This window comes from Ptychodera flava, chromosome 2 (assembly GCF_041260155.1).
Source record: "Ptychodera flava strain L36383 chromosome 2, AS_Pfla_20210202, whole genome shotgun sequence".
Taxonomy (NCBI): Eukaryota; Metazoa; Hemichordata; class Enteropneusta; family Ptychoderidae; genus Ptychodera; species Ptychodera flava.
In genome coordinates, this window is record NC_091929.1 from 1,416,099 (window position 1) to 1,440,548 (window position 24,450).

Genomic DNA, 24,450 nt, shown 5'->3' on the forward strand with positions numbered 1-24,450 from the left:
CATTCAACAGTAATGTAATGGCCACCGTGTGTGCCAGGATATCATTCAGATATCAGTCTACATTCAACAGTAATGTAATGGCCACCGTGTGTGCCAGATATCATTCAGATATCAGTCTACATTCAACAGTAATGTAATGGCCACCGTGTGTGCCAGATATCATTCAGATATCAGTCTACATTCTACAGTAATGTAATGGCCACCGTGTGTGCCAGATATCATTCAGATATCAGTCTACATTCAACAGTAATGTAATGGCCACCGTGTGTGCCAGATATCATTCAGATATCAGTCTACATTCAACAGTAATGTAATGGCTACCGTGTGTGCCAGATATCATTCAGATATCAGTCTACATTCAACAGTAATGTAATGGCCACCGTGTGTGCCAGATATCATTTAGATATCAGTCTACATTCTACAGTAATGTAATGGCCACCGTGTGTGCCAGATATCATTCAGATATCAGTCTACATTCAACAATAATGTAATGGCCACCGTGTGTGCCAGGATATCATTCAGATATCAGTCTACATTCTACAGTAATGTAATGGCCACCGTGTGTGCCAGATATCATTCAGATATCAGTCTACATTCAACAGTAATGTAATGGCTACCGTGTGTGCCAGATATCATTCAGATATCAGTCTACATTCAACAGTAATGTAATGGCCACCGTGTGTGCCAGATATCATTCAGATATCAGTCTACATTCACAATAATGTATGGCCACCGTGTGTGCCAGATATCATTCAGATATCAGTCTACATTCAACAATAATGTAATGGCCACCGTGTGTGCCAGATATCATTCAGATATCAGTCTACATTCAACAATAATGTAATGGCTACTGTGTGTGCCACAATGAATCACTGCAATACTGCATTGCTAGCTTTAGGCAAACAACATCAGAAGGGCCTGTTTATGTGTATACAATATATTACAAACTTGGTTTATGGCAAGTCAGTCAGGAAAGCTGTAAACAGTAAATATGGCCAAACAATTTTCTGACATTGCATCTCAGTGTTTTACTGGGTTTATTTCTGTCAATGACATCAAATGAGTATGGAATACTTGTTATATTTCTGTATCTGTTTGTACAATTCTTAAATTGGCTATTGCTAACAACATGTAATACCACCACAATTACACACAGGCATCAATTGGAAGAGCTTTATTTCATTAAACCTTTACCTGCCAGACAGTATCATTTATCCATCTGCCAGGTTAATAAAAAGCAGTAGAGAGCCAAAGCCATATGTATTTTCACCAACTTATAACTTACAACTTGGTACACCTACCGGGTATGTTATTGCAGCTTTAGTCTGTAAAATCATGTTTACAGTATCTCTGAAAAATATGGATTGTTGATGTGGAAGATGGTTATATTCATAATGGTGTGTGTTTTCCCCAGTCAGTTAAATACAAATCTCAGCCCAAGATATATCGCAGTCTTCACAAGTAATCACGGCGAAATATATCGAAAAAGCGTTTATAAAAAGAAAAGAACATTTGCATAATAATAGCTAAGTATTTTCCCTTTTCATACTCTAACAAGTTTTGTTTCAACTATTGTATACCCTGTTCCTCACATTCCTGTACTTTATGATGAATTATAAGGTGACTTATAAGCCCATTGGGCTGGGAGGTCTTTTTCCTCAGGTCACTATAATAAAACAAACTACTACTACTACTACTACATATCTGGTATTAATTATGCTATAAACGGACATAGTAGCTTTAGGGACATTGGCCCAATGTTTTTATTTTTCATCAAAATTATTCTTATCTTGTCTCATTGCTTTAACAGTTGATGTGTAGGTTCCTTGGGAAAATTATACTCCAGAATTCAGTTGTGGTCATATGATTATGAAATTTCACAAATTCGTACTCCTTACAATATTTTTTGCCAAGGAATTTTCTTTCTGAACACTCTTCAGACAAACAGACAGACTTATTGGAAGGACAGATAAACAGAGTGGTGTAGAGTGTCTTCGGTAAAGGGAACCAAAAAGTATATCTGACATATCTGTCAATATGTCTGCCCTTCCATCCATCCGTCTGTCAATCTGTACTTCCAGTGCATCCCTAGTAACTGTGATTCAGATAAGTTTCCAAGTTAATACATAGGCTTAGAGGAATGACAAAAATGTAAAGTTTGATGTAGGTTTTCTCATTCTAGTATTTTCAGTTTCTCTACAGCCACTCATCAGATGACCTTCAACTTCAGTATTGAGATTTACTGTCATTACTTCATCTGTTAATGTTGCAGATTTTGAATTAAACATTTTCAATGATAGAGGGCACTGTTCAAAGAATGAAAGACTGATAGATATACTTTGTGTTACATACAGTTTGGCTCCCCTGTACCCCAGGTACTCTATACCGTTTAATAGCATCATCATTGGTCTGTCTCTTTGTCCACCCATCAATCTAAGTCTCAATCTGCACTTCCTGTCCATCCCTAGACAAGTTTTTAGAGTCGATAGCTTGAAAGCACTAATTTACATTCCCTATAGCTTACAATATACATGATATACCGGTATTATAAGCTGAAATTGGCCAAGGCTTCCACAGTAAAAGTTACGTCATCAATCTGTGTTTTCAACACAGTATACAGATAAGGAACCTAGCGCACATGAGCAAACCTCCAAATTTGGAGTGATTACTAGTTATTTCCATGTTGAAAGTTCTTTTTATGTGTCTCCACTTCCATGAAAAGACTTTCAACTATTGTAAAAACCTATGGATTTATTAAGACTACTAAATAACGATTACTAATAATAATAACAATAATAATAATAATAATGATAAGATAATAAAATAATAATGATATGTTTGCATGGGGATAGTTCATTTGTCTTGATGACACATGCAAATGCAATAATCTCTTTGCATTTAGCAATAGGGTAACCTTTTTTGCACTTTTGAAATTATCAACATCATCATTTTGTACTTTTAGACCTTATGCAAGTGTTCCATGTACAGTCCAAGCTCTCTTTTTTTTGTGGTCAGCTGTACAGAGTGGTCACTTCTTCGTAGTGCTCCCTTGTTGCAATTCCATAACATTTTACATGTAAATAGCTGTCTTCAGAACAGCCGCCTCTCTCATGTGGGCAGCGGCCATATTTAATCGCTCCAGTTTTGTACAAAACCTGGTGTAAGTGTGAGCATGTTTGACTCTGAATGATGTCAACAAAATTTTAAACTGAAAGCATGAAATTACTGTTTTTGACCAAATTTTACAGCTGCATCACGATTGTTTCCGAATTATAAATTGTTGTGACAGGCAGAGAATTATAACATGAATTTTTATTTTTACTGTTATCTTTTCCTAAATTCACAACTGGGAACATCATCTGTATACAAAGTAGGCCACATACAACCTCTATACAACGGTCACCTCACTGTAGTGGTCACTTTTTCTACGACCATAATGTGACCACTATACACAGGTTTGACTGCAGCTGAGATAGCAAGATGATATATTGCCATCAAAATGGATCCAATAATCAGGATCATTCAAAGTAAATAAATAATTTGCTAGGTCCAAGGAACAAGGGTAACCAGGTAGCATTATGCTACACCTCTCATGATTTACCTAAAGGGACAAATTTCATGTAAATCTGGTAAAGCCATCATCAAAACACTAATGTGAGTCAAAGAAAAAAAGGGTCTTTGACCCTTGAAGTATTACTATAAATTTGATTTTCAAATTGTTGGTATAGAGTTGTGCATAATTTCTGTGACATATATTGTAGTAATATATATACGTGGGTATTACTACATATATTGTAGTAATACCCACAGAGCAAGGTGTTTATTAGAGTTGTGTGTTTTCATTATTTCCAGGTGTCACCTGCAGAAAAGAAATCAGTAATGGCTGAAGCTTGGCTCGAAAGCATTGATGGGATCTGCTACAGAACTTTGACAGAAACTGACTGTGAAGAAATGGCACATCTTTTAACCAAGGCATTTCTGGCTTCTGAACCTTTGTCCAGCTGTATCAAGCAGCCGTACAGTGCTGAATTGGCCTCAAATATAACCATTTGTCAGCAAGCAGCCAAGGATGGAGTCTCTCTGGTTGCCGTTGATAGCTCTACTAACAAATTGGTTGGTGTGACAACTGCATTCTTGGTTAAAGTGAACAATTTCTTCAAAAAAGAAGATAATCAATTAGTTCCTCCTGAATATGTGCATTATTTTGAGGCTCTGTTGCATTTTATTGGTGAACTGGATAAATGTATGCATATTTATCCTGATTTTCAATGTCACCCTGATTGGTTGGTTTGTAAGAGTGTTAAAGTCGCTGTCGATAGTTTTTATCAAGGACGAGGCATTGCTACCAAGCTCATAGATCTGAGAACAAAAGTAGCCAAGACTCTTGGATGCAAATATGTTGTAGCTCAAACCTCTGCTTTACAAAGTCAGAAATTATATACTAAACTTGGTTTTCAAGATTCTGGGGAGATGTCTTACAAGACATTTGAATTCAATGGAGAAAAACCTTTTGCTGATATTACTATCTGTTCATCCTCTAAGCTATTTGTCTTGAAACTCTGAATGCTTGAATGTGTAAGACAGATCTTGTGTGATCTTACTGTACCACCTCTGAATGTTGCAATGATTGACATGTAATATGACATGGAGTGAGATATCATGTAATATGACATTGAGTGAGACAACATGTAATATGACATGGAGTGAGACAACATGTAATATGACATGGAGTGAGATATAATTTATTTACGTGTGGCCAAAAAAGCCAGGACTATTATCATTATGTAAATTTATGAAAAAAATTACTTTTTTACTCTGTATTCTGTTTTTTCCGACCTGTTTTCTGTATCTGCAGCAGGTTATTTTTAACAAGTTAGTGTTCGCGTTCTAATGTGAATAAAATGCAATGTTAATGGATGTGATGAGTTTGTTGTTGTTAATGGCTGTAATGAATGTGTTGTTGTTGAATACTGTGTGAGTTTAATGAATGTGTTGTTGTTGAATACTGTGTGAGTTTGTTGTCAAAGTAATCACAACTTATAAAATGCTCAGCCTCAGGCACTGAATTTCTGCGTTTGATTTCTTAGACATCCGCTGTCTGTATTTTGAGCAAAGTGGTGAGACATGACGACAGATAAATACTAGTTGACATATTGTATTAGCCCCGCAACAGTAGTGCATACATGTACACTTAATTTTGATTTTGGATTTTGGGAGTCAACTTGGCAAAGTAATTCATATTAATTGATCACAAAACTTAAAATTATAAAGGGAGATGTAAATTATGCCTTTCTGTTTGACATTATGCAACACCACGCATTGCCTATTTAAAGGCACTGTTCACGATCCTTGGGATCGCCTTTGTTCTAGTCTATAACAGAATTGCAGGTTATAGGTTGTTTTGTCAATGATGTCAGCATACTTTATAAATGCTAATATTCAATCCACCCTTACGAACGTCTTGAAAGTGAGACATGTGCCCCAGTGCAGTAGAAATTTTGGAAATCAACAAGTAGTAAGGAAGAAATAGTTATTTCAAGGCCTGTGCACTGCTTAGACAGCAGAGTCGGCTCCCTATGTCAAAAAACAGTAATTTCATCACTTTCAATTTTTTTTCTATACTATGGCAATTATTGGCTGTGAGGTACATTTACAACAAACCCCAAATAAGCATTTTTCATCATTTTCAAAGGACTCTTTGGAAATTCCATTAAAAACAGTTAATAGTGACTTAAATGTTCACTTGGTATACATTTAATCCAGGTTGTGTATTTCACATACACTCAGGTCAGCAGGGAAGTGCGTCATTACTATTTCAGGATTGTTATTTCATATTTCTGAATTATTTAACTTCTTTCCACAATAACTATCTTTAGGCAGTTTATACTGCATCTTAGAATTTTCTGATTTATATATTTAATCATTTTTTGAGTTATTTTGGGTCCTCCTACCTCATGCCGCTATATCATCAACTATCTGCCAACAACTCCATGCCAACAATCAATTACCTGACCTGGCCACACACTGGAGAAGCTACAGCGTCATTGACGGTATTTTAAGATTTTTTGACCAAAAATGACAAAAATTGCCCCAAAACAGTAATTTTTCCAATTTTGTTGTAATTTCAACAAATTAGAAGGGTAACACCCTTGCAAACATCCGACCCAATTTGAGAGCAGTTGGGCTGGGAGCAATTGGGTTTCAGAGAAGAATAATTTTTACTTCAATAAATAACCAAAAAATTCGGCAGAAATACAAAATTCACAGTACCTAAGGTATTTGCACACTGATTTTCAAAGCAATCAAAACAGCGGTTCAGGAGTTATTAATTCTTGACTATTTTCACATTTTTGAAACTCATTTTGCATAATTTAGGCAATGCATACTTCATTTGAACAAAATCCCATCTATAGCCCAGGATACATCCCCAACCAAATACCAAACTGAAACATGCAGCAGTTCACGTGTTTTTGATATCCACTGACATACTGTACGTACACACACATACATAAACACATTCATACAGACGCAACTGACTTCAGCTTATAAGATAACCTCACATTGGTATACCAAATGTGAGCTTGAAACCCTTAAGGCAAGAGTAAACATGGTTTTCTTCCAGTACAACTGGAGCATCCACTTTTGGAACAACTTACAAAACAAAATTACACACGGATGATTATATTGAGATCAGCTTAAGAATTTTAACTGTCTGATAAGCAGCTTGAAGATTCCTAAAGATTTTTTGACCAAAAGAGACAAAAATTGCCTAAAAAATTAAATCTTTCAGATTTCATCATAATTTTTAACAAAGTTCAATAAGGGCATCAATTATCATATTTAATCATATTTTATGGATTCTGAATAAGGTTGCTCCTGGTACCAAATATAAAAAGAATTGGACAAGCGGTTTCAAAGAAGAAGCCTTGAAGGCAAAAAATTGACAGACGCCGGACAAAAATGATGATGGCAGACAACCACCTTTTTAGATAAGCTCTGTGTCGCATCACTAACAGCGGAGCTAATAAAATATTAGAGTAAGTGGATCAGTAGTTGGCAGAGGGTACATATTATCTGGACAGCTTATGATGGCTATGAGACGATGCTTGTCAGATTCTGATGTGAAAAGCTCCGTGACACTTACCTTCAGACTTCAAATGAACACAATGACAGTCCACTTTGAATATCTTTATTATGTCTTTATTATTTTCTATCATATTTCATAAATGATACAGGGTATATATTCATTTGGCAGCTCAATTCTAATTAGGGTATCTCTTAAATGTGTGGCATTTGTTAAATCTGATAAATTTTAAAAAGAAAAGTAAGACCAAAAGTTAAAAAATCAAAGACGAACAGACAGCTATTGCAACTTAATACAATAAAGGAGAGACAAAAATTTTTCGAAATACTCAATAATTTCAAAAGAATTTTACTAAAGCACACAGTATTTTTATATATTTTCATTACATTGGTTGAAATAAAAAATAAAACTAAGACAAAATTCTTGATGACATTTTCAAAACTACACAAAATGCATCAGAAAAATTTTCATGACTTGTCTTTTTTCTGCAATGTAGACTTCCAAATTTGATAAAGTGCATTCAGAAGGGCAATTCACCTACAATGTTATCAGTTATTTTCCTTACTCTTAAAATAATGTAAAGATTGGTAGTTTATAAGGACCCAGTGGTTTAGAACTTATGTACAAAAAAGTGTAAGATACAAGATGTGATCCAGAAAATCAAGTAAGCATTGCATGGGCCAGACAGAGACAACAATGTATTACCAAGAGGTATACATACATAAGAGTCTCTTTCAGACTTCAATAATGTGTCCTGAGTGTCCATTTATGTGTTGTATTCACATACATCACAAACTGTGCATGATGACCAGTTGAACACTACACAACTTACAGATTTCCTGTTTTCTCTTTTTTTGGAGTTCATATAATGAGTTAGAGAACTGTCAGAAAAAAGAACCCTTATGAAGTAATCAGCTACTCACTGCTATGCCTTGTTGTTAGATGTTTTAATATAGATACTCTTTCCAAAACAAAAGGCGATTGTTTCCCCTTTTTGTGGATAATGATCCATCACTTCTTTCCTGTTTGTAAACTCTGTTAAATAAAGTTCTCCATACATTTATTTACTTGATGTGTTGTTCATTCTTGCCAATGTTTCCATGGCTACAAATTTTCCTTGAATTTCTGCAGCAATATCTGGATGCATTATAGCTTGATATTCAGTCATTTCATTTAGAATATCAGAATGTATTTTACTAATGTTGTTGTTGGTTAGATTTTCCAGAACCTTGTCTTTCTGAGAACTATTAGTATCCATTTCTGCAAATGCATGTTTTGGTAAGGAAGGCACTGATGGTTCACTCTCATCTGACTTTTCTGTTTTGTTGTCACCATAGCTTTTGCCCAGTGTGTCAAGTTTGGACATATAGGGATACGGCATATCTGCATAAGAGCGGTCTTCTGTCACAGACATCAAAACTCTGGAAGATCTCACTATGGAGAAAACAAACAGAAACATTGGAGCTTAGGATTCTAGAGCAATGACTAGCATCATGCAGAATTAAATGTCTTGGGCATCATAGACACAATCATTGTCTATACATCACAGCATGTAAAATGGAAGGCACAGACAAAGCCATACAACTATATCACTGCATTCCTGGAGACTGTCTAAAGTTAATCATCAAGGGTATATGCATGTTTACTGTCTATGAAAGGCAGCATTGGACAGGTAGATGACCTATTTATACAAGAAAGCACCTCTAATAGGGTGATCAGCCCTCCCCTATATTGTGTGATTCTTTAACAGTGAAGTCTTCAGGAAATTTTTTGTTGTCTCAAGCTGTTATCACAGTCACAGGACACAAAAAAATGTTCCTGTAACACATGGGTCAGTCCACTTTCAAAGCATCACCATTATCAGTGAGAAGTGAACTGAAGTCACAGGCAAATTGAAATACCATGCTAACAGACCATGTTTGAATGACACTACAAATCTCTCTGCCACTATATCATATTGTACATAGAAACATCTGGTCTTGAAATCAATGCGCGTATAAATAGGTCAAATAGTTAGTCATGTGACTAAGTCATATGACAAATGCCTAGGGTCATCTCATATGTGAGAATCTAAAATATGAATGTTTTTTTATTGCTTTATTGCCCAAAAGAGCGTGGAAATCTCTGATATTTCCATTCAGTACATCCTCCATGTTTCTAGCATTCATCTAACATACATTTCTGTTCCGAAACTCATAAAACAGTCTAAAATGCAGGATTGGTGTACCTTCCAAAAATACATATATGGAAGCTGCCCCTAAAATCAGTTAGTTGAAAAAGGGCGGTCAACAATTTCCCATATGTATCTACACACTGATCCATTTGGCACCATTTTAACAAATTAAAACCTTGAACATAGTTGTAACATCTGCACCAAATATCAACGCAGTCTGTTCAGCAGTTTTTGACTTTTGTTGTTTACGGAAAATTTTCACTGTCTCGTGTCAACTCAATCCAACCCCATCACAATAACATAATGACTTACGGTCATGATGTTAAAAATCACAACAAAATGGCTGCCCGGTGGCCATATTGGATTTGTAACAAAATAAATTGACATGCATATATATGCCATAGTACTTTAACTGTGTACCAACATTGAACGAAATTGGTTCAGGAACAGTTGAGTAATGGTTCAAAATCAAAACCATGAAAAAAACGCTACAAAATGGCTGCCTGGCGGCATATAGGATCACATTACAAAATAAATTTACTTACATATCTATGCTATGGTACTTTATCTGTGTACTTACATTGAATGAAATTGGTTCAGGGATAATTGAGTTATGGTTCAAAAACATGCCAGACTGCATCCGCGGGGATGATTTAGCATAAATATTGAGGGTTTTGATCAGACACCCTCTCCCAAAATACACTTCAAGTATCATTTATGGGCTGAGTACCTGGGGTGTTACACGAATAACTACGGTAATACTGTAAAGTAAAGAAACTGCCTTGTATACTTCATGTGTGTTTGCATTTAATACCTCAAAATAAAAACCTTAAAAAAACTTCACAAGAAACCATTACAACATGGCATTTGGTGCGACTTCTCAACATAATATGGGGGAGAATTGTTTTCTGTTCTGTATTACTTGCACAAAGATGGTAAGGCTTTCAATCATCAAAATATTTTTTAACCTTTATCATGACATACCGGGTATGTTTAATATTACAATGCAGCCCCGGTAATACATGTCATCATACTGCTAAAATCACTGATGTGTTCAAAATGTCAAAACAATGGCCCGGCCGCAAGCGCGTCTCACCGCAAGATATTTCCAGCTGTCACTCAACTTGTCAAGTGAAAACATCAACCCGCCAAACTCAAAAAAATTGTGGCGCGAAATAGAAAAGTTTTACCTGTTAGAGCAATTCTGTTAAACCACGTCTCCAATTTTGACCTAAAAATTTCACGATCAACCCATTTCTCAGACGTTGTTCAGACATTGTGGCCCTGTCGACTGGCGCGACCGGCGGCCACTCTGTCGTTCGTCTTTGTAAAATTGTCAGATTGTGAGACGATGAACAGGATTTACCCGAACACACAACGTGAACAGAACACCGATAGGAGCGGGAGAAACAACCAGAAGCATGGCTTGGAAATATTGACTCGGACTTTGTGAAATATGCAAGAACTGGAAATCAAAGAATCGGATTTGTTTTGGTTGTGTTTTCATCACAGTAAGGAATATTCTCATTAGTGAATTTTTCATAGGCTACAACTGGCATAAGTTTTTTAAAGTCCATTACCCATCTGGCCATCGGCTCCTCAGACCTCATGCGACGGCACTGGTTGAGACATCGTCACTATTGCCATATTTGTCGATTTTTTTTTTCTTCAAGAGATATCTAATGCTTTACAAAACATTGCCATAACATTCGTAACCCAAGATTGCTGAAACGGAACTTTTCGCCACCTCTGTGAATGTCGAGAAAAGCACCAGTATTTTGATCTCGACCAAGCAGTAAGATTTCCATGGCAATCGAATCCTGTAACTTGGGCAAGATTGCCTTCCCACTCCTAAATCTCCGTTTGAATTAGTGAAGATTTTTTCTTTTTTCAGCCATTAGGGTGTCATATGACAAAGGTTAAACCAGTAGACTTGGTTCAAGTCGGTGAATTTTCAAAAAATAAACTAATTTGCAAAAGTTCCCCGCGTAAAATTTGGCAGCCCAGGTCATGTTTTCCTAGCGATCGAACACGTTTTATTGAGTCTGTGCAGTAGTGAGTTAGTCTGTACCGGATGAAACTCCCCTGTATTGCGTTCACCCTACTCAACGCGTTCATATCATCCTACTCACACATTTCACATGAAAACAGAACACAAATCATTGCATTCCAGACGTTCAACCAAGTCACACGCTAACCAGTAAGTAAATCGAGAGAAAAGCTGTCCACTGACACGCTTCAAACGCAGTGTAAGTGTGCGGTGGTCGGTGTTTGGAAGGTGGGCGTGGTTTTATCTTTTTGGTCTGGGGAGTCAAACTTTTCTGTTTCGCGCGTCAATGTGGGCGTGGTTTTATCTTTTTGGTTTGGGGAGTCAAACTTTTCTGTTTCGCGTGTCAATGTTTTGTATTTGGCGGGTTCATGTTTTCGGTTGACAAGTCTGGCTGACAGCCGGGAAAAGTTGCGGTCAGACGTGCTGGCGGCAGTGTCTTTGTTTTCACATTTTGAATACATTAGCGATTTCAGCAGTAAATTGAACATCATGGCAATAATTGAAATTCAAGCATGACTGAAGATTTAGTTAATGCAAAACCTTGGATAGAAACTCCAAAGGATTTCCTAGCCTGTCACAATATACTGTATCACTAACAGTAACTTGAAAGACTTCTGATGTTCCTTGTGACTCAGCAAAAATGTTGTTCACTAATTTTCACAAATGATGAAGTTACTTAGATGACACACTGCTTAGGATGTCAAAAATAAGTCTCATCACTCAAGCTGAATATACTTACTGTTTGGTGTGGAGTACGGATCATAAGCGGCAGCAGCAGCTGATTTTAGAGCATAGGGTTTATGTTGATGGTGATCTGGTGGATATGAATAATCTGCAGATTGTTGGGGCATCTTTGTGTAACTGGATGAATCTGTTGTGGGCGTGGGAGACCAGCTTCCCAAAAATATTGCAAAACATAAAACTAGCATCTGAAAATAAACAAAAATATCACAACATTTGTTAATTTAAACCTCAATAAATCAATGACTGTTTGAGATATAGTCATGCCCTTTTCTTGGTTAGAAACACTTTTCAGTTTCTGATAACCTTTTAACTTCTGCACTAGTAAAAACAAACAGTAAATCAAACAAGTCATCGATGATGAAACAGTCCCCACTTGTCAATGGGTACTTTGATTACAAGTCCTTGGAGAGGATAGAGTCTTGTTCATTAATTGGGTCTATGATTAAGATTAAGTTCCATGGTGGTGAAAATGTAAAACGAATGTGGGTTGCCACCCTAATTACAAATTGTCAATTACTAATTAATCAACAGAGTTGCAAAACGTTTTTGAATTGTATTACAGCACTGTCAGATCAACATCTGTACCAAGTTTCACCACATTTGATGCTGCATTTCTAGACTTATTACACTAATTATGAAAGTTCATCAAATATGCAAATAAGCAATTAATTGCATAACTGAGAGATCAACATCTGTACCAAGTTTCATCAAATTTGATGCTGTATTTCTAGAGGTAGCTCACTAATAAGGAAAGTTCATCAAATATGCAAATTATCAGTTAATTTGCATGACACTGCTTTGCGTCTTTGTACACTACTGTGAGATTGTGTGCTAAAAATCTGTACCAAGTTACATCAAATTTGCTGCAGTATTTCTAGACATATTACCCTAATTACAAAAATTCATCAAATATGCAAACTGGCAATTAATTGATGAAATACGTCTCATTGTGTGTTATCAGAGCTTTGTGTAATGAAAATCTTTACAAAGTTTCATCAAATTTAGTGTGGTCTCGAGAAACACAGCCCTTTTCAACAAGTTATTGTCATTGACATAGTCCCCCTTTTGTTTTGAAAAATGGCACGCATCGACTCATGGACATGACCAAACCTATAAGTCCCCCAGGATGATGTCTGTGGGGACTAACAAAAGTTAATCCTTCACTTCTCACATATGTATATTTCAACAAAAGTTTTAAGTTTGGTTGTGCACTTTAGACTATACTTGTCCATTGGATCATCAAAATTGTGAGCTAAATTGGGTCAGGCAATGTTCAATTTGCAAAAATTTGAGGAAATTGAACTGATTAGTATTTCTTGTAACTCTGTACCAGATGTCTTGTTGAAATTGAAAGCTCTACCATCTATATAAAACAAAAAACGAATAAAAAAGACAAATCAGCTGCTACAACTTAAATTTGGCAGTTCCATGAACTGAATAGATTACCATAACTAGACTTGGTTCAAGTCGGTGAATTTAAAAAAAATAAAATCATTTATAATGGTTACTCTTGTGTGGCGGCCCACGCCATGTTTTCCTAGTGATTGAACGCGTTACTTTTGAGTCTGCGCAATAGTGAGTTAATTTCTGCCGGATTCCCCTGACTTGGACTTCTTGCACAGTACCAGCTGCTAGACAGCCTGTGTACACAGTGACGTAAAGCAAATACAAAATGATTGACAGCCCTCCCCCAGTTGGCCGAAAAGAAGAATGCATCCACTTCAACATCGAGTGTATTACACGCTTAGCGAATATGGCATAAAGTTGGCACAATGACCGCGTTTTAAAAACTGATTGGTCAACCATTGCAAATCATAAGACGTTTAATACCAGAGAAAAGTTGTCAAGAGTTATATTCAGGGAAATATGTGTTTGTCTGCGCACAAACTGGCATAGGTAAATCACTGACAAATGAAGTCGCGCCACATTGTTCTGATTTCATTGATTCAAACAAAACTGTACTGATTAACTAACCCCCCTCAACGTATTACTGTAATGAAGGGGCAAGCCTAGAAGTTGAACGAAAGAGGACCGAAAGCTGTGTACATCAGTGACCACAATGTTGATATGACCTGTGCATACAGCTTATCAACTACATTTTTAGCGATGAAAAGGGGTCTTACTGACTTTTGTGGGAGCACGGAGGTCTTTTTGGAGGTCTTTTTTACCTCCATGGTGGGAGTCATCGCACTCAACATTTTATCAACAACGCCATGGGAGTTTTATGCACATCTCTTGGGGGATTAAGGTAACTCCTCCAAATATGCCAAATACGATGATGTCATCTTATGAAATATCTTATGAAATATCTTATCAATAAATACAAACTTCATCTCATCAATAATTTATAGCAATGCAGATCATGCAAGAAAGCCAAGTCTGTGATTCCGGGAGAAACTTCCCTGTATAGCGTTCAACCCACTCGCGCGTTTCACGTGAAAACACAAACCATTGCGTTCCCCTACTAAAGCATTCACAAATCACAGACTTGAACCAAGTCTATACCATTACCAGTAACCTACTGATAAAAACAGTGCAGTCAAAGCTTGGGAGTGATTCTTGAATGTTTGAAGTTCCTGCTAAGATGAATATAAGTTAAGGGGAGTATGCGCCTTGAACACGAAAGACTTAAACTTTTGCTGAAACGTTCTCCATGGAATCTTTCAACAATTCTCTTTCAAAATCAAGAAAAAAAATCAGAGGTCACTGTGCAAATTTTGGTATGGACAAGCAAATTACCCAAGTCTTACAAATTTTTCTGACACCAAGAACTTAAAAATGAACCCCCACAAGTAGTAGATCCGAAAAGAATTAGAAAAGTTTGAAAGTCTAAATATCTGTCCCCAAAGCGCATTCTACCTTAAATGAATTTTTTACAATCATATCTTGTCCTTGCAAGTCAAAATTAGATGTTTTTGTCACTTCTTAGTCACTACACTGTCACACCACTATTCAACAAGTTGATCTAACAGATAACAAACATTCAAGCTTTCCAAGTGCAGTATAAACAGTACATATATCACAATGGAGTAAGTTAGTCCACTGTACAACATGTATACCGTCTATTTTTTACTGAGAATGCTTGCTTAACCCTTTGAACCCGGCTTGGAAAGAAATGTCCACATGATGTTATAGGTCACCAGGGGGTCAGGGTGCAAAGGGTTAAGAGCAGAGGCTATACAGGAATACAGCTGCTTTCTATATTTCTGTTTTAGAATTCTCACAGATTGCATGGCACAAAACTTGCAAGATCAATCTGTCAGCCATCCAATAACAACCAACTCTTGGAGAGACCAGGGGAAACAATCCACCAGCTCAGTACTCACTGATTGACTATGTTCTTGATTAACTCAATGTTAAGTCAATGGGCAATTCACTTGAGCTTGCTACCAAATATATAAAGTGACAAAATACACTGCTGTTTGCATCACTGACAAATTAGTGTATAACCAGTCACTCAAACCTCAAGTGTCCCAAACCATCCCATCAGATGGAACACCAAGTTGTTTCTAGACCAAAGCTAAGACTAAAGACTGTCAAGTACCAAGTCTATTGTTTTGGCCTTTGGTTCAAATTTCAATTTGAAATGTATCCATCTACAGCATTATTATATCAGGGTAGAAATGTCTGTGTCCTAGATTAAGATACTGTGACAGTCTATTTACTAGGTTAAATAGTCCTGTTGATAAGAAGGATAAATGTCTTCATTAGGTATTTGACTTGCTGCATTTTTTCAAAAGTTTCAATATATAATCTGCTTATTTGTTAAATTCTGGAACACCTAGGCAGCAGTTCTCACAAAAATGATGCAAATAATTTTATCAGATAGGAGACATTTCTCCAGAAATATCTTTAACATATCACACAAAAACAAGTACAAAGCTTATGAGCTGTTATAATTGGAAGAGCTTGTTGTGATCTGAATGGATACATTTTACCATGAAAATACAATGATCTAATTTTGAAGTTGGAAAAAGTCGTGGGAAGTATCCGCTTATACTGCACCTTTGACGCCTGCGTCTTAAATCCTAAAATTACAGGTTTTGTGGTTTCTCTTGATTCTGTCACCTCCGACGGCCTGCTCGTAATCCATACTAAACATAAAGGGCAAGTTTTATCAAAGTTAAAAGAAAAATTCCAGCAATAAAATTATAAGGCAAAGTAATCAAAAGCATTATAAGTGAAGTAAAACATGCAAAAATGTTTATCTTGCTGCATCAACTATCCTGCTTCGAAAATGAATGGTAAGTTTTTCATACAAAAAGATAGAAAGATCTGCACTGGAGGGTAAGCTACAAGTCCCATCACCTATGTTCATGCTGAAAGTATTACAACTTACGTGATATTGAACATAAAAGCTACCAAAAAGCATCGCAAGCATTAGAGGTATTATAATAATAATAGCAAGCTAATGGATTAGCACAACAAAACAAAGCAAAGAGGCAGAGGCCAGAATAATGAGCTATACAGATTTGGCTCCACTAGTTGCCTTGCCATCTTCCCATGAAACTTGGCAACCCAAAAGCATGTCAAGAAGTATGCGTCTGATTGGCTGCCCGACACCAAACAGTCAATACAGATTATCAACAATCAATCAGAATTTGCGTAATTGAATTACACCCAAATACACCCAACATTTCACATGCTTCTTGACTGCCGGGTGAGAAACCCAATGGAATTCATAGGTCTCATGTATCTAGCCACTCACTAATTTATTCTATATCCCATGATGCATAAGCAATGTTTTAAAATGTTGATATGTTTGTACCTATTAATGTTATAATGACAATGAACATTGGTAAAACTATTTGTGGCAGTATATTTCAAAGATGTCACTAACTACTTTGTGGATTGACCAAAGCAGGCAAGTAAAGTTCTGCCTTTTCAACAAACAACATAGGACACAAAACAAAAAAACCAATGCAACCAATACTTAATTTATGCCATCTTTGGGAAGGGGGGGAGTTGGGTGGAAAGTCTACTTAAAGGTACTATAGCTGTAACTTTCGATAACAGAATCAAACAGGTACATTTTCTCATGCCTCTCTTATGTAGCAATACAAAATATTCATCATTCCCACAAAGAGCATTCTATACACTCTTATTGTTGCTATCAATGACAAATTATGTTTAGTTCTGACAAACATTCATTTGTCATCAACAAATTAACACTGTTTGTACAGAGGATGTCTTTACAAGTTGGAAACTGGGCCTTCTGACATTTTTGGGAGAATAATAAGAGAAAATACATCTCAAAAGTTACAACCAATCGAACTTTAAGTATGGCAGTACTGGCCTGCTTAGGTTTGAAAACTATATTACATCAAACTAAGCATGATAACCCATCTAGGAATAATATTTGTATATCAATAAGGGATATAACAGGCTGACACTTTTTAAAAACCATTTGATCATGAGTCAAGGGTGTTGATGTCACTATTACTCAGTTTTTCTCACTTAAATAGTTCAAGTTACCAATGACTAGAACACAGAATTTCTGTGGCACTGATTAATCTGATTAGTGAAATTGTATGTGTGTGTGTGTGTGTGTGTGTATATATATACTGGTATATATATATATATATATATATATATATATATATATATATATATATATATATATATATATATATATATAATTTTTGCAGTTTTTAGAACTTGTACTTGGTGGTCTATTGACTAGGTGATATAACTATGTTGAAATGAAAGTCTCTGCCAGAAGCATCTATCCCAGTACCGGTAACAATGAAATCATATGTGTATGTACACCCCAGTTTAGATGATACAGAATTCCAGTGGCGACCAGTTTGTGCTACATCAAAACAAATCATCTCCAACATCGAAATTCAATATAAACATTACATTGCACCTCCACTCTGGTCTTTGTAATGAACATGCATGCTTTCCTATAACCTTCTCTGTCAACTAAATGTCATGATAGCTAAACATTTTTTGTCTCATGTATGCCATACAGGATTTTGAAGTTCTTTCAACAAGTTTTCTTTTTCTGCATATCAGTCCTTTTTACCAAAACAATTTGTTAGGAAAATTTTTTTATAAATGGATGGATGTGCACAACCAAATATTAAATAGGTTCATAGGAATCCTCATGAAATTTTATATCATTAATAACATGCTTTAACATTATCATTTGGCAGATTTTCTCAAAATTTGACAATTTTTTTAAGCTTGAGAGGACAAAGCCACATATATTTACCTTTCTGTGATGTCAAGAAAACATGGAATACTTGCATAAAGTCATATTAGTGTACAAAATGACCACGGTACATAACTGCTTAAGTGTAAAAAATTACTCCTTTGCTAAATGCAAACAGATGATTTCATTTGTGGCTCTTAGACAATTGGATTTTTCTTACTATGACTTTCTTTTCCTACAACAAATAAACATTGCAACAATGCAAGGGAAAGCTGATAACTTTATCAATATGAAAAAACATCGCCAATTAAGATTTTTAAATTGCTTGCAAAGGTCCAAACTTCATACAAAATAGTATGTTCAGCCATGAATGCTGAGGTTGTACACTTGAATATTACGACTTGATTTTTTGGTAAAGACCCTAAAATTTTTCACTGAACGTTATCAAGCAGAGTTGAGGTTGTGTGTACTTGCATGTTTCAAGAAGTCAAACAACACAAACTAATTTTCATATCAAACCAAATTCAAGGAAAAAGCTCAAAGGAGAGCAACTCTGTCCCTTTAAAGCTGTATGGCTGTTTTTTTGCAAGGAGGTAAAAACAGAGATAGTGTTATCATGTAACTTGTTCTTCCTAACTGTATCCCTATGCATATACAAATGCTTAATATGGAGAAAATTTATGAACATGAAAAGGTTACACTTTTCAAAGAAATCTTGGCTTTACCAATCTGCACTACTACTACCACACTGTAAGAGTCACCTAATAGATTCCTTATACCATTTTGGGCCAAGTATGACAGGAATACAAGCAAAGCATGCTTGACAACGACTAGGTAGTATGAATACTAAGAAAAGATACCTACCATAAGACAGGTGCCAGTCTGTGTCGAGGTGGCCTTGATTGGTCTAGAAGCTTTGTTGACTAATGCTTGGAGGTGATGAAGTTGACTTAACAAAGACTTGTTGGTGTTCTCCAAAGACTCCAATTTCTTCCTCAGTTCATTGTTATCCTGACTGAAATTCTCAACTCTATAGGAAGAAAAATTGATCCCTGTCATTGAAATACCTTGGATTCTTGCTCCAACTGCAAGAATGACATTAACTTGAGACTTTCTCACAAGGAGAGTGTAACTGAGAGTGAGAGTGAAATTTAGAAGACTAATGTAGCTGTACAGTGTTCTTAAAACAATAATTTATACAGGATGCCTACTGAAACACAAAAGCATTGCCCTAAGGTCAAGTTCAGAGAAAGTTTTAACTTACATTCCTTGTCTTGGATGTTGAATTTTATCACTTTTCACTGATATCTATATCACTCTACCCCATTCCGAAATATGGAAGTGCTCGTGAATATTCAATTTGAAAAGAAAAGTATTAGATCAGCAGTTTTTAAGAAAAATTTTTTTTGACCAGAACTTTTGCAGAAGAAAGATTTTGACAAACAAGCGGCCTAACAGCTGATACAGCTCCAATGTGTTATGTAGAGAAGAACTATTTGTGACATGTGTTGATGAAGACGGTGGAAATCTTTGATAGCTCATTTTAGTGGCCTTACAAAAATGGCAAAAATAGCTGCAAAATACATAATTGAAGATTTCATCATAATTTGACCATATAACATTAACATCTTTAAGAACGTGTAAACCAAAGCTATCAGACGAGTAGTTTTTGAGAAACAAATTTTTTGACCAAAAATGACAAAACTCCCAAAAACACACAATTGTAGATTTTATGATACTTTTCAATTTATGTTATGCCTGTATTGCCATTCTTCTATTGTTCAGACGGTACTGATATGAACCCATATTTTAACTAGTGAAAATACGAATTATATTTTCACTGTAACCACTGTAACCAAACTACTTACAGCGACGCATATGCGTGACCTTCGCCGGTATGCATGACCTTCATTGGTATATATACATATGACAGCTGAGCGAATAAGACTAATGACAATCCGAAACATTTATGATTATGGTCAAAATTTTGTTGTTTGCAGTCAGTTCATGGGCATTGCACTTATGCAACAGTACAGTTATACCAAAAAGATACAAACAAATGTATTGAAAATTTGTATCATTTGCCGACACCTGTCATCGTTCATGGCCAATCCCGTGGCAGTGCATTGTTTTCATGTCGTCTACGCTGCTGAACATTTCACGTAAGATATCGGTTGACTCGACTGTGCATCATGATAGAACCGCTTTACAACAAGTTTTCTGTTGATGAGCTTAAGTATCTGGGCGGTGAATTACATCGTTTACAGCCGTAAATGAGCCACAAAAATCCAATTGCACTGAAAATACTCGCGACAGACAAGGTTGCAGGTGCACATAATATTAACGATTTGTACCTGTCGGTGAGATTCACAGGTCATGATCATGTCTGGTGGCACCGGTGTGGTGCCGGTTTCAGATTCAATGTGAGATCTAGGGAAAGTCAAACTTTCGCTTAGGTTGTTAAAGGAAGTTTAGTTCTATTTAGGCAAGCCAGGAACAAAAATATACGAGCAGATGAAGGAAATACCTTTGAAATGTTTTATTCGTACAGCAACAAAATCATGAATGAGTTGTGACACTACAGCTTACAGTGTACTCACTTCATGTTTTCCCTAATCCGCTAACTAAGATGGTAAATTCATATTTGACATCTGGGGACATGTATAATTCTTCGAGATAAACTGACGGGTACAGGTATTATATCCACTGTGCATTCATAGATGTTGCAGAGCTGCTTGCTCCATGCTCTCAGCTGCTCATACTCGATCGAGTTTGAAATCGAACGCTGGCGTGGCGCGAGAGTTTTGACCCGATTTTGGCGGCCTCATAACTTTCATGAAGGGATGAGGTTATGTATCAAAACACGAAAAGACACCCATTTTACACACTCCAGCCTATGTTTTACATCCACCGTCATTTTAAACTAAAATAAATCTTCTTCAAATTGTGAAAACCCTGTCAACATCGTTATATTTAAATTGTTCGCTTTAAAAGTGCTCCATAAACCCTCCTTTGAAGTGGAATGGCCCACTAGCGGAATAATATCAATAAGTGATACGGTCGTCATCACTCCTTAGCAACCAACTAAGTACAGCCTGGAGGAAGCAAGGTCGATTTCAAGTTAATTTCGTCGCTAATTTCGGAGCGTCTGTAGGAAAACAGTCATAAACAAAGCGTGCATGTATGATAAAGGGGTTATTACATGAAGTTAGGGCGATACCGCGTCGTATTCGAGCGATGTGTCCGTATTTTGACTCGTTGCTGGGAAACTTGTCAAAATACGGACACATCACACATCACATACAACACAGTATCGCCCAAACTTTGTGTAATGATCCCTAAGTATCATATAAAAATAACCCCCAGAAACCTTTATACCAAATATCTAAGCTATCAGAAGAGCAGTTTTTGAGGAACACATTTTTTACTAAAAATGGCAAAAATTACCCCAAAATACAAAATTGCAGATTTCATCATGATTTCAATACATCATAAATAAGACAACCTCTAGGAACCTGTATACCACATATCAAAGCTATCAGATGAGCAGTATTTGAGAAACAATTTTTTTTGATCAAAAATAGCAAATATTGCTCCAAAAATATAGAATTACAGAACGAAATTCATTAGTGAAAACTTACCTCTTTTCTAAGCAGTCAACATATTCTTTCTTTTTCCGCCGGCTTTCCTGAGCAGAAATCTACAACAAATCATATGATTGTGAATAAATGGTAAAACTGTCAACAAGTGGCCAAACTTGCCAATATAGCTCTGCAGTGAATTTTTAAGAATATAACCAAACAGTAATGTTATATTCTAGCAACCGTCAGCCCATTTACAGAATTGGGAAAGCAACTGTGATGAAGGAATACTTTATACTGACTGATGTTCGACAATCTGATTAAATAAAAACATAGGATCAATGTCCCTGAAGCTACTATAGACATGGATACAAAATTAACTATTTCCTGACTGTATGAAATTATCTCACTAAGGTCATCCTACGGACCTGTAAACCAAATATTAAAGCTGTCTGACTAGCCGTTTTGAAAAAACAAGCGACCCAACAATTGACAGAGCTCTGCTGTGTATGTGACACATGTATTGATGAAGAAGGTGGATATCTTTGATAGCTCATTAAAGGATGGCCTGACCAAAAATGGCAAAATTAGCTGCAAAAATACAAAATTGATGATTTCATCATCATTTCAATATATCACACTAAGATAAAGCCTAGGAACCTGTACACCAAATATCAAAGGCATCAGACAAGTAGTTTTTGAGAAACAAATATTGTAACCAAAAATGGCAAAAATTGACCCAAAAATACAAAATCGCAGATTTCATCATCTATTCAATCTATCATATTGAGTTCATCTGTGGGAACCTGTGTACCAAAAGCTGTCAGACGAGCAGTTTCGATGAAATAAAGTTTTGACCAAAAATGACTAAAATTCCTTAAAAAATACAAATTTGCACATTTTATCACAATTTCAACAAATCTAAGTTGGGTTATCCCTAGGGACCTGTATACCAAATAACAAAGCTGTCTGACCAATGGTTATGAAGAAGATTTTTTACCAAAAATGCCTTTTTGGCACTAATTTGCATATTTTCAACAATATCAAAAATTTAAAAAATACCGTCAAGGACACTATGTGCTCACATTCGGTTTGAATTGGTCCATTCGAGAAATATTTAAACCAGAAAAACAAGAATGACAAAAGCAAATAAGGTCTCCAACTTAGGTACTGGAGGTCATCTTTAGGAACATGCATATCAACTTCTATAGCAATGGAGAAGCAGATCCTAAATACATAAGCAAATGTCAACAACAAAAACAGAGAAGGCTTGATAAAAAAGAAAAGGTGGGAGTGGGCAAAAATGCACAAGGGATCTGGTAAAAAAGTAATGCTGCATCATCGATCTTCTAGACCCTACCCCCTCCTGAATATCAAATGTTCCACCCCTTGGTATTACATAAGACCAAATGACAGGAAGTACATTTACAACCTTGGAGATTTTAATTAATGCCATGAGTGTTATCATTCTAATGTAAACAGCACTTAAGTTAGTTACAGATAGTGAAATGCCTTCCACTGTGGGCGGTGATTACAACATCTGGAATTATCCTGGATCCAAATTTCTCATCAGTTCTTGTATGTCTTACATAGAAAAGTTGCAAAAATTGGTCCAAAATGAAAAAAATCACCTCAGCTTTGTTTTCTGGATCAAATTTTCCTACAAATTGGTACCAAATATGACAAAATTATGTTCACAGCCTTCAAAATTGTCTCACAACATATCCTGGGTTGGTGTAGGTCATTTAAGGTCACAAACTGAGAAAAGTACCTAAAATATACAAATTTTGGGGTTTCCCAACACTTTGAGCAGAAAATTTATCTAATAACATCTTTCGGGACTTTATACCAAATTACAAAACTATCAAACAAGGGACTTTATACCAAATTACAAAGCTATCAAACAAGTAATTTTGAGATAAAGTTTTCTTGACCAAAAATGACAATATTGTCTTAAAAATACAATTTTTTATATTTCAGGACAATTTCCACATATCTAACTATTGTCATCTCTGTACGTCTGTGTACCAAATAGAAAGCTGTCTGTCCAGTGGTTTTAAAAAGGAAACACTGTCTAAGGTTTTTTGACCAAAAATGACAAAATTGCACAAAAATAGTAACTTTCCCAATTTTGTCATAATTTCAACAAATTAGAAGAGTAACACCCTTGCACAGAGACAACCCAAATTTGAGAGCGATTGGGCTGGCGGTTTCAGAGAAGAAGAATTTTTACTGAAAATGACAAAAATCACAAAAAAATTCAGCAAAAATACAAAATTAAGGATATCTTCACAATATCATAAAACTGTATAAGGTTCACCTAAGGTACTTGCACACAAATTTTCAAAGCAATCAAAAAGCGGTTCTTGAGTTATTAATTCTTAACCATTTTCACATTTTGTAAGCTCATTTGCATAATTTTGGCAATGCAGACTTCATTTGAACAAAATCCCATCTATAGCCCAGGATGCATCCACACACCAAATACCAAGCTGAAACGTGCAGCGGTTTGCGTGTTTTTGATGTTGACGGACATACTGTACATACATACATACATACATACACACATACATACAGACGCCATCGACTTCAGCCTATACGATAAACTCACATTGGTGAAACCAAATGTGAGCTAAAAAAAACGGTTTCTCAAAATCATGT

At 36.0% G+C, this 24,450-nt stretch overlaps 1 protein-coding gene and 1 long non-coding RNA gene across 7 annotated transcripts in view; one reads left to right on the forward strand and one right to left on the reverse strand.

Annotated features, from left to right (window-relative positions):
- LOC139151228 (uncharacterized) overlaps window positions 1–4,911 on the forward strand; it is a 58,900-nt gene extending 53,989 nt beyond the window's left edge. For all 5 annotated transcript variants that reach the window (XR_011556370.1, XR_011556371.1, XR_011556366.1 and 2 more), the window contains one exon: window positions 3,853–4,911. This is a non-coding gene — a long non-coding RNA (uncharacterized lncRNA). The remainder of the gene's footprint in view (window positions 1–3,852) is intronic.
- Window positions 4,912–7,178: 2,267 nt separating this feature from the next.
- LOC139151037 (cyclic AMP-responsive element-binding protein 3-like protein 2) overlaps window positions 7,179–24,450 on the reverse strand; it is an 81,387-nt gene continuing 64,115 nt past the window's right edge. For both annotated transcript variants that reach the window (XM_070723565.1, XM_070723572.1), the window contains exons 6-9: window positions 21,850–21,908; window positions 19,073–19,238; window positions 12,047–12,236; window positions 7,179–8,518 (exon numbers count right to left, since the gene is read on the reverse strand). In XM_070723565.1, the coding sequence (XP_070579666.1) occupies window positions 8,145–8,518; window positions 12,047–12,236; window positions 19,073–19,238; window positions 21,850–21,908 (789 nt within the window). In that variant the 3' untranslated portion in view covers window positions 7,179–8,144. The remainder of the gene's footprint in view (window positions 8,519–12,046; window positions 12,237–19,072; window positions 19,239–21,849; window positions 21,909–24,450) is intronic.